At 37.3% G+C, this 12,123-nt stretch overlaps 1 protein-coding gene across 4 annotated transcripts in view; it reads left to right on the forward strand.

Moving 5' to 3' along the window:
• Positions 1-12,123, forward strand: part of PRMT8 (protein arginine methyltransferase 8) — a 57,248-nt gene that overhangs the window by 43,325 nt on the left and 1,800 nt on the right. For all 4 annotated transcript variants that reach the window (XM_002194525.7, XM_072926194.1, XM_072926186.1 and 1 more), the window contains exons 7-10: positions 309-396; positions 3,493-3,608; positions 8,173-8,323; positions 10,610-10,731. In XM_002194525.7, the coding sequence (XP_002194561.1) occupies positions 309-396; positions 3,493-3,608; positions 8,173-8,323; positions 10,610-10,731 (477 nt within the window). The remainder of the gene's footprint in view (positions 1-308; positions 397-3,492; positions 3,609-8,172; positions 8,324-10,609; positions 10,732-12,123) is intronic.

Below are 12,123 nucleotides of genomic sequence, written 5' to 3' on the forward strand. Positions count from 1 at the left end.
ACTGTCACCATAATGAGACACAGTCACATCCCCAAGTGCCATTTCTTAGGCCTTAACGAGGAGATAACAAAGAGAACCTCAGTGGAAGAGCTTTGCTTTTGATTAAGTGCTGGCTGGCCAAGTTTGCCTAGACACTGTCTAATGACATTGCCGCAGGCTGCGAGGTTAAAGCTGGTGTGCAAATCTGAAGGAAAACAATAAAGGCATGCAAGGGGTGCTTGTCTGGTTTTTGTATGTGCAGTTCAAAATGTGATGTCTTTGTCAGGTGAATAGATTACGAGATCCATTTCCCCACAATTCATCAACAGAAACCTGGAGGGCTAATGTTTCCAGACCGAGCTGCTTTGTACGTGGTAGCAATTGAAGACAGACAGTACAAGGACTTCAAAATTCACTGTGAGTAAGCACCTGCCAGTAATACTTTTCTGTGGTTATTTCTCTAAAAACTTCCATTTCCAGTAGCCTACTGTGATCTCTTTGCAGGCCAGAATTCCAATATGAATGTGAACTCTGAGAAAATGTTGGTCTGCTGATAAATTCAGGAAATTTGCAGTAATTTAAAGTGTGCAAAGGAGGGATGCATGTATAAACTGATGAAGACTTTGCCTAGAGTTATATTAATACCTCTAGCTATATTTAAAATGTGGATTAAAGGAGATTTAGTTTTGTTGTTGTTTTGATAAATATATAATCCATCATAACAGCCACAAAGCACAGTAATATTATTTTGCCATTCAGGTCCTTATTTTTGTTTTTAACATACAAAAACATAAAAGCAGTCAGATGCAAATTAATTGTACATGTGAAGAAATAAATCTAGAAAAATAATTATATCTCCATGATGGCCTGCCAAAATGAAAAAATTCCACAACATGTATAGCTTTTTAAAAAACATTTTATGCAAAAATTTTTAAATTAAAAATAAGGATCAGAAATTTAAATTTTACTTATATGTTTTAAAAGGGTTCTAATTTGGGTTTTTTTAATACTTCATAGATGCAAAAAATTGACTTTTCCTTTGCTTTTAAAATGTTTAGAGAGTTTCCTTGAAGTATCATTTGAATAACTGATGCTGTTAGTGACATCTACAAGTGACCTAGTCCAGGCTCCTACTGTGATCAAATGAACAAGTTTTACATCATTTCATTCTTCTTTTCCTTTCAACATTTTCTGATTTTATTTATTTGTCAGAGCTGATCAGTTTCACTTAAAGGTATTTTCCATTATGGGAAAAAAAAAGAACAACAAAATTCCTAAACAGATTTATTAACCAAAAATACATGTGAAAATTTGGGTTAAATTAGTGGGTTCAGACAACCTTTAAATAAAAATGCCTAACTCCTCATTCCTTGACTCTCACCTCCTCCCAGAAAAGAAGGCTTGTGTTTTTGTAATCAAATTCAGTGCTAATACTCAGAACTGCCAGTTGGTCAAAATTGCTATTTTGGGCCAAAAGTGAGCCCAGTGCAGTGGGGCGGTGACAGAAAGTCTCTGTAGGTGTCAGGAAGGATTATATCTCCTCCTCAAGCACAGCCTACATTTTTGTCCTCAGCTATGTGATGACCTTGACAGTTAAACTCCTTACAAAATGTACAGATTCAAAAGGATGTATGAGGTATCCATTCTGTAAAGGAACCAGAGCCATTTTGGCCTGAAATCTTTCATTCTGCTTTTAAACTCCTTCCTTTCTAGACTTTGAGTCTTTTTTCTTTTCTCACAGACAATACATCTGTTTCCAAATTGTTTCATTTTGAGCCATGTGAAAAAATGTACAAAGATATTTTTTCCTCTTCTAAAATGTTGTTTTCCTTTAAGATACTTTATTTTCTGATTTCACCTCTGATTTTCCTTCCCCCCTTACCTTATATACCTCTGTGTCCTCAGTTATTTCCATCCCACCATCTATCTGCACCACCACCTTGTCTCTTCTTTCTGTTTATAAATCCTTGATGGTGCTCCTTACATTCCAATTTTTCATCTTTTTCTCTCTTAAGGGGTCTTTCCTTCGTATGAGATGTCAGACTGAGCATTTTAAAGGGCGTTCAAGAACCATTATATTGATAAAGATAATGCAATATGAGGTTTCTAAAAAAATCAAACTTCTGATTTTTCTAACTGAAGATTACTGCCACAGAGTACTACTACAGTCAATTACTCTGATTTACTGCAAAATGTAAAACATATAATTTTATATTTTACCTCCCATGACAGCTTTCTGCCTAAGAAAAATTAGGCCACATATTTCTAAGGTATCCCATGTAGGCTGAGGTGCAGTAAATTATGGAGGCCCAAAAAATAAATAAAAAAGTAATAAGTTGCTTCTTCAAGCTTCCTATGTAATCTTTTCTGAGTAATCACATAAAAATATATAACTTTTAAAAATGTAATCTGAAGTTCCCACATGCTCATGATGCCTGAAACAAAAGTTTCAGCTCCCTGAGATGCTGAAAAATTCACAACCCATTGAAGAGATAACAAAGAGATATGAAAGAATCATTCATGTCCATGTTTTTTCCAGTTCAGGAATATGCAGATTTTTATATCACTTGACATTTTCAGTCATGATCCTCTGGAAACTCCAGTAGCTCAAATGCTATGCTGTGAAAAAAATGAGGCATTTCAAACATGCTCACAAATGTGTTTATCTGCTTACTTTGGTTTTTGTTCAAGCCATTTATAAAACACTCCCAGTATTCAGTTTATATGTTGAGATGAAGCACTGAATGGACCTTGACTTACATGCTTCATAAGACTTAAGATTTCACTTATTTGAAGGTTCTTGTTTTCACTTTGTTAAGCAACCTTAAAAGCAAAGCCAGTGTACTTCTCCATTTTTCAATGTTTTCATTTTGTGCAACAAATCCTCAGCATGATAAGAAGCATTTGTTGGAACAATCAGAAGAACAATTCAAATACAGAGGATTGGCATGGCTTTTAAATCTTTTCAAAGTGAACCTTTTGCTTTTCTGTCATGATGTACGTGCAGGTTTAAACTTGGAGTCCCAGCTATTGAAACACACCTGCAATTTTACTCCTGCCAGTAATTTACTTGCTGAAACTAAAACTGCTTAAATAATCAAAAGACCATGTAAACTGCCAATTGATTGGCAACCTATGAGAAAAAAAAAATAACCAAAAAAAACCCCAAAAAACCCCAACACTCAGCCTGACATCAGATGATTTTGGGCAACAATCACAAGAGTCTAAAGCCACAAAAATCGTTGACAAATCTCATATAAAACAGTTTTGGAAATGCCAAAAAATAAGGGCTGCTTGTTTAAAGGTGTACATTGAGGGCTTATTTTGCCAGAACTGCATGATCTGTAAAATAGCAATGAGGACATAAACAGCTAGGGCAGGGAGCAAAAAGCTGAAGGGGACATCTGAAAATTAGGGGATGGTAGAAATTCTTTCAAAAGAAAAATGCTTTGAGAAGCAAAAAATATTTTCTATTATTGCTGCTAACCTTGACAAATCCATTTGCACTGACAGGGTGGGAGAATGTGTACGGCTTTGACATGACCTGTATTAGGGATGTTGCCATGAAGGAGCCCTTGGTGGACATAGTAGATCCAAAGCAAGTGGTGACCAACGCCTGCTTAATAAAGGTTTGGTAATTCTGAATATACCTCATTGTGACTGTTTACACCCAACTGCAGGGTTCTTTTGGGACCTGCTGCTTATGTCTTGCTACTGTCTTTGCATGCTTTGGAGCAGCTGCAGAAGCCATCATTGCAGAATGCTGTCACACTAAGAAGGAAAATTGTGCAGTTTTAAATTAGCCAGTTCTTGCATGTTTCACATCCTCAATACTGCCATGTAACCTGAGCATGGACACTGATACCTTGATTTCTCATGGAATTCCCAAAAGCAAGATGCTCCTTCTGTCTCTACTCATCTGGTTACATCTGCAGGCTGTAACTCAAGATTCTTACAAATTTTACATGTGCAAATAGTGGATGAAGAGAGACGTGGTATACTTAGATATGAATTTGAATTGCCCTGCCTTTTTGCCAGTAGAGGTTGGAAATTACTGATTGAGTGCTGCTGAGGAGAAGGGGTAAATGATTTTGTTTGCAGTAAGAAAGTCTGAACCATCAGTTCTGAACTGATGATGAAATAATTAACTCCAGAACATGTGATCAGAATTCAAACTCAATTTATTTCTCTAACTTCCTAATTCTTAGCTTTATATAGAATGTTAATGTTCTCTCTCAGCCCCAGCATTACACTCAGAGGTTAACTGGTACCCTGCTCTACATGAGAAAGGTCACTAAACCCTGTTCACAAGATCATGTTAACAATGAAGGAACTGCCTGCAGGAACACTTGAAAGTTCTAAAATTCCCTTCACGTGAAGAAATCCTCCTTGTATAGGACAACTGTCCTGGACAAGGCTGTCTGCATCAATAGTAGTGGTACTACCAGGTCCATGAATCCAAGAGCTCATTTATCCCAAAGAATCAGTTCTAACTTTTCCCTTTCACTTTTTGCCAGTGAAAAACACAGCATTAAATATTCCCATATTCAAAAGGGAAAGCCATGCCTCCAGTCTTCAAAATCTTTACTGAAAGCAGCAAAAAAGAACAGAAGCAGAAACTCTGCACGAGTACGTATGCACGCACAGTCCATCTGCACTGAGGGGAGCACATGGCTGTGCCTGAAAACAGCCTCAACCAGGGCAATTTAAAATTGCAGCACACACAAAAGAAACAGCTATTTAGACTCTATGAAATATGTCCAGAGAGAAAGAGATCAGGGAGCAAAATGGGTTGGCTGCTCTGGAATAAAAAGCTGCACGCCCTTAATTGAAGTGCAAATCCAACGCTTTATTTAGAAGGTCTTTGAAAGTAATTTGGTTTGAGATGACGGACAACAATTTTCAAAGTGTTTCTATTTAGGTTTTATATTTAGTTTTGACATTTTTTGTCCATAAACTGAATGGTGCTGTACCATGTAGAGGCACCATGGGAGCAAAGCAGGTAATAAGTGCACAAGCACAAACCACCCTCCATTCCAGAATCAGTCACTAATCTTACAAACTGATCACCAAGAAGAGAAAAAATTGTCAATGAAAAGCATAAAGAAGGGAAATTTATGTTCAAGATAGCAATATGAAAGCAGGAAAAACACTCTGTAGTTACATATTTTTAAATTTAATTTACTTTTGCACATGGTTTATTTATATGAAATGCATTTCTTTCCTCCTGAAAATATTAGTGAATTCAGAGAATAATATTAGCCTAAGAAAACATTAGAGAATAAACAAAGCCATAATGTTTAATTATTCAAATGTTTTATTACAGCACTTCTGGATAGCACAGCTTGTTCATATTAGATTCACAGAGGGATTTTTAGGATTGTATTCAACCCAAAGCCAACTAATTTAGGGTGCTTACCAGATGAGTCTAGGTTCTCTCTACATTAGTCAGTGGATGGACCACTAGATACATTCCTCAGAGACCAGTCAGAGTCTTGTGCTTCTGCAGGTTTTCCAATTTCCAATTTAGATGCTCTGAATGGTTCTACAAAATCAGCAAAATAAGACACCAACTGTGCATGCTGTGTAGCCATGGCACTTATCTGACGTGCTGGAGACTTGAGTAAAATCTCCTCTTTTTTACTCCTCAGAAACTGGATGTAACCCAAGTCCTGAATGCTTTAAGGAACTTTAGGCACTGGACCACAGGTGCACTAGGGGTGGTGCATGCAGGGAATGTAGCATCCTCTCTGCTGTGAGAGCCATTCTCTCTTGCATGATTTCTTAAATTCATCTGAGGGCACAGGAATTGTCCTGTCAAATAGGAGTCCTTTGTTTAACTCCCACAGCAAATCAGCCAGGAAGAGTAGTGAGAACAAAGCATCTTAAAACCACCAGAATCAATAAGTGAACCCAGGAATAAGTATACAGGTGTCCTACTGAGGGCCTACTGCTTTCAGTAGCATTGCCAAAAAATATGGAAAAGTTTGTTTCATACTTAGTAAAACACTTGTTTTCTTCTCTGATCCAAATTAAAACAAACAAAGAAACAAATGAAAGAACTCCACCAAACCTGGACATCCACTGAGATTTGCATGCTTAGTTTATTGCCATGCTCACAAAATCCTAGCTGAGTAACTTGACTGGGAAGGAGACCAGGAAAGAGGTGCCATGGCACTCTAGAAGCAACTATAACTCCAATTTCTATCATTTGTCTCCTGTGCAGGTAGCTGTAATGAGCGTTGCCTTTTTATATAAGAATAAGTAGTTGCCAGACTACAATGCAAAGAGATCACAAAAACCAGACTTGGCCATTCTCAGAATTGTATTAATGAATAAAAATCACCCCACTTTTGTCTCCTACCATGCATTGTAAAAAAGCTATGTTTCTGTCCTTAAAGAAAGGACTGCAAAAGTGACCAACAGTTTATTCAGGATATCTGTTTAATATTTTTGAGAAATTTCTACTGACTTCTCTAATTAAAATATTTCTTAGTGCTTTTGATTCCACTTTACCCTGCACAACCAACACAGCTCAGAGAGAGGGAGATAGCTCCCTTTTATGTCCCTCTCCACTAGACTTAATTCCCAATTTCCCCACAGTGAGATCACTAGAAAGACACCAAAAATTACAGAAGTCTGCAGCTATCACCCACCAGTCCAGTTTAGCTTCGCAATGCAAATTTTGCAGGCCACTATGGAAGTCTGCCAGGAGACCTCAGAAGTTCTCATTCCAACCATGCTTTTTTCTTACCATCTTTTGAGGGGGGAAAAAGCAAAAAACATTTTGAGGTTATCACAGCTTTAAATGACCAGTTATATGCATAGGTCACATAGGATAAACACTGGTGCCTCAGGGTGTCATTGCAATGCAGTAGAGTAATTTTCATTATGGTTAAGTTGTTCTTGAGCAATAATGGTAACCAGACAGGCCAAAGCTATGGCTTGCATAAATCATCTCCCCATAAGTTTTCTAAGTCTCAAAAACACATATGTGGTCCATGCATAGACCTCAGTAACAGAAATATGGCTGCATCTTTCTATGTCTCTTTTTGCAGTCTTACCTTAGATTACAGAAGGCAATTTCTACAAGAGCCCTCTAATGTGCCCTAAAAGAGGCTAAAAGAACCCTCTAATGGGTGCTCTAGACTCTACTCTCCATTTTGCAGTGCAAGTCTTAAGAAATGCTGGTGAGGTCAGAGACACAATTCCTGACTTCAGCTGGTAGAGTAGAGAAAATTTGGATTTCTGACTACAAAAATTCTGTTTCCCTGTATGCATGAGCAATAAGGGTATCAGAGCAATGACAATGAGCAATGAAGGTACCAGAAAGTGCATAGGAAACATTTCCCACAGCATTACAATAATACTTCAGACTTACCATCCTCCATATCATCACTACAACTTTTAGAAACAACCTAGATAAAAGCAGTACCTAGCTGGGAAAATCAGATCCATCTGAAAAACACAGTTTAAGCCTTGAACAGTGAGATTTAAAAACACAGTTTAAGCCTTGAACAGTAAGATTTAAATATTAATGGAAGTAAGCAATCCTGAATACTACATCATCCTTTCCAACTACTGCAATCAAGCCATAGTATGGTTGACATAATTTGTTTGTCTTGTTCAAGAGCAAGATCCCTGTGCTCACTCTTTGGAATCAGTTATCTGACACAGGACTAGAAAGCTTCACCATCAAAAAGCAGGCCCCTCTTGTGCCTCAAATGTTTTGAGTGCTTGACACAGTCAAATCACTTTCCTTTCCAGAGAAGCAAAACCAAATAAGTTTATTTTTAATAAAAACCCAACTCTGATATCTTTTCTCATGCTGACAGCTCCTGATGATAAAAGGTCTTTGAACTGGACCTATATCTCCATTTCAACATCTACCTGTATTTATCAGAGCACCTTTTTACCCTGATTTTCCCCAGTTCCCACAGCCCCTCCCTGCCAGTCCCAAGAACACACACTCTTCAGTGAGTGTTCTCTCTGTCAGCTTAGTCAGGTTACTGCATAAATTCCTCATGATTTGATATATTAGAATATACCTTTGATTTCTCACAGTGTTAAAAAGCTGCCGGTCATCTTTGTGTCTGATCATTAAATGAAATAATGAAGTACTTCATTTAACACTTACCTGACAGTCACAGAATATTTCTGCATGTAAATGTCATTTCTTTCTCCTCAAAACAGGAAGTAGATATTTATACAGTGAAGACTGAAGAATTGGAATTTACTTCTGCATTCTGCCTCCAAATTCAACGCAATGATTATATTCATGCCTTGGTCACCTATTTTAATATTGAATTTACAAAGTGCCACAAGAAGATGGGATTTTCTACAGGTAATCTGTATTTCTTGTTATTTCATTTCTGTTGCTATAAGTGTATCAGTGCTGCTTATTATATGCTACAAGAAGGTTTAATGTACTACCACATTTGAATTACAGTGATAAAAACTATTGTCATTTTGTGGGAGGTGAGCAGGATGGGGAAAGGACAACTGCTTATAATTCTTTGGAATCAGGGGCAGAATTTCATAATGGCTACCAATCTTAGAGCTCAGCAGGAATTACAACCTGTGAATTTATGTCCCTCACCAGTTATATCTAAATCCTGTGTTAAGTTTCTCAGATTAGGCAGAGAATTATCAGCTCAGAAAGAAATAGCAGCTCTGCATTCTAGTTTTCCCTTAATTCAAAACCCAACAAAGCTTGCCCCAGAGTCTAGAACAAAACAACCATTTTCCCCAAGTTATAAAAACACACATAGTGATTATATGAGTTGTTTCTATCAAGCCAGATGTGAAATTCTAACTTGACTTGTTGAGCAGATATTTAAAGGAATAATTCCATTCCCTTAAGGCATTGTTTACCAGACTGAATAAACCAGAGAGTCTTGCAATAAATGCAAAAACCTCACCCTGTGGACAGCCTTTGTGTAGACAGAAGGGTGAAGTGTTTCTCTGCCTCTGTTCAGTTTATCCTGATAAGGTAGGTGCAGAAGAAATACTCCATAAAAAGGTTGTCTGGCCATCTGCTGCTGAAGGTCACCACTGTGTAGAAGATTGGTAAAGATTCTCACCTGGTGTCTGTTGGCAAAGATGCACTGAATTCAGTAAAATACACCCGTTTATAGGACATGTCAAAACACAGCTTCATTGAATTGTATTTTTATAAATGATGAATAAGTGTGTAATTTGGGGTGGACATGGGGACCTGGGCCTGCATTACACACACCCCTGCTGTTGGGGCACAAGTTTCCAGTTATGCCAGGCTTTTCTAGGGAACCATGTGCAGGGCCATCCCTGCACAAGGTCATGTGGACAACTGCATGGGTGTGTACAAGGCAGCAGTTTTGATTAAGAATATAAATTCAATTTCATTTTCGTCGAACATGTTTTCAGTTAGACATGTTATGCAGCCATGTCCAAATAGTAAACAGTCTGGATCTGAACTCCTACAAGAAGTTATCTCATTTAACAATTGGGATTTACAGTCAGTAAACTGTCTGGACACATAGACAGAAATTATCTGGCAAACTCCTTTTCCTTTTGAGGTTACCAATTTGCCAGCACAGTTCCTGAAAAAAGTTGGTTTATATCAGTCATCTGATTCTAGAATTTTTAGAAAAGAGTTAAAAATCCCTGTCCTGCCAGTTTTTTTAAAAAAAGCATCAGTATTTCCACAGTCACAAACAATTTTCAAAGCCAAATAATTTTTTTGAAACATTGATGTTGAAATGAAATAAAATAATTATTTTATTAAAGTGTTAATAATGATACCATACGGTGACCTCATGTGACTGGGGGATACAAATAAAAGAAAAAAATAATTTATCAGAGGTTTTTTTTGTCAGGTTAGAAAGTCTTTGAGCTCCTACAGCTATTCTTAGGTTCCTAGATGCTCTTGACTGCAAGAATGGTAGGAACAAGAAGTGACCAATACAAGTTCATTAGGCACTGCTCAAAGATTGGAATTAATATCAGAAATAGAACCAAGTAAGTAAATTAAAAGCCTGCAATAGCAAAGGGTCATCAAAGTGATTCTGCTAAGCAAGACTAGAAATCAATTTAGACCAGTTTTCATCTCTGGCAAATTGCCCAAAATGCCTTTTAATAGTCCCAAAAGAGATCAAGGTGCTAGTGCCCTTTAATCCATTCTATCATCCTGGAAACTGTAAAATTTGCTGGTTTGGGATCACTAGTCAAATGTTTCATCTGCAACATTGCGATTAATAATTTTTGATGTACCTTTCCTTCATGCTTTTGTAACATTATTTTTTGAACTAATTTAGATTTCTGAAATTCAAAGCACTTAGTGGTAAAGGTTTTCCCAATTTGAACATGTGTGGGTTGAAAGAAAAGCATAAAAATGTGCCTATCTCGCCTTGTAAGCCCTTTTGTGGAATCTTTCTTGCTGTGTGTGATTCATATCTGACATATTCCAGTAAGAATTAGAAGACAACTCACAGACAGGCAATAGAATTGTGTTGTAAAGTATGTTTGCTAATATAGGACATAAAGCATTCTATGAAAAGAAGGGATTTTTCCCAATTGTTTCCATGTCATAATTTGATTTGCAAGGCATTTGAGAAGTTTCAATAAGTGATACCCATATATACATTTTTAGCACCTGATGCTCCTTATACTCACTGGAAGCAAACTGTCTTCTACTTGGAGGACTATTTAACTGTGAGACGAGGAGAAGAAATCTATGGGACTATATCCATGAAACCAAATGCAAAAAATGTGGTAAGTCAGCATCCCTGATGCTAATTCCATCTCTACTGATCACAAACCATAATCACCAATAAAGAAAATACACAGGAGTAAAACAATGAGCATACTAAAGGCATTCATGTTTATTAGTAAGAGCTCTAGTCACAGCCTCACCAAAGCTGATGAGGCAATGGTAAAGCAGTGCCAATATTACAGAAGTCAGCCTGCAAACAGGCTAGCATGGGAAAAGAAAAAGGATTCAAATACATCACTCAGTCAGCTGCCCTCTGCAATCAGCTATACTCACATTTTGTGACACAAGCAGGCAAGGGGTTTTTCACAGTGTCACTGAAATCAGTGGAAAGATCCCTTCTGCCAACACAGGGTGATCAAGAATAAGTACTTCAGTTCCACATCTATGGGCACTGAGTGATTTGCCATGCAGTGCCCAAGAACAGTCTAACAGGAAATTAAGTAACACATTTCAGAGGAATGCTTGTATGAACTCACTGAGTGAAAGGGTTGTTTAAAAATTGTGCCTGTCCATAGAAAATACAGATGCTTTATTTAAGACTAAAGCTAAAGCATGAGGGATATCACACTACCATGACTGCTGAAAACTTATCAGTTTCTCTGCTATGGAATGAATCCCCCTAGTGTTTCTTTTAACTGGTAAGGAGACTGTGAGACATGGTCTGATAGATAACCTATGGCTGGGTAGAACAAGACATGAGAATTATACCTTCTGGAAGAAACACTGGACCATTTTCTGCCAAACATCTTGAGCGGAATCTCTTCATTTTCTATTACAGTAAACAGCAGTTAAAATAACCTGTTATCCATCTATGCAGTTGTTGTAATTGTTGAAAAATTGCATTTTTTAACTGCAACAAATCTTAACATTTCATTGTCTTCCCTTTTTTCATTGCTTTTCCATTTTTATACCAAATACAGAGGATATGGTGGTGTTGATACAGAGGGAGAAATAAACACAAAATAAACTTGGCATTAAAACAAACACATTCACCCCTGAGGCTACTTGCTGCAAGAGGAAAATAATCTGTTTCCACACCCTTATGTTGTCCTAGGGGGACTGGAATATTTTATTTTGGTTTAAATGTATCAATTTTCATTGAGGGGGAAAAAATGAATAAAATATCTCAAATTTGTTCACACAGCAGTAAGTACCTGAATGCAGATTTGGGTGCTAAAACAAATGTGCTCTTGACAGTTGTTGTAAAACAGAGAGACCACCTCGGTTCAAAAGGATTTGCTAGCACTTTGTTCTTCTGAAGCATGAAGTTTTTCTAAAGCTTGCATAGACACAGCTTCCTTCTGTAGGGCTGTGTAGTGCCTCTTCCCTAAAAATGTGTCATCATGGGAAGTTTACTAGATCTATTCTGGAACAACCCCTAGTGGGAAAGC

The sequence above is a fragment of the Taeniopygia guttata genome, chromosome 1 (genome assembly GCF_048771995.1).
Source record: "Taeniopygia guttata chromosome 1, bTaeGut7.mat, whole genome shotgun sequence".
In the NCBI taxonomy this organism is placed as follows: domain Eukaryota; kingdom Metazoa; phylum Chordata; class Aves; order Passeriformes; family Estrildidae; genus Taeniopygia; species Taeniopygia guttata.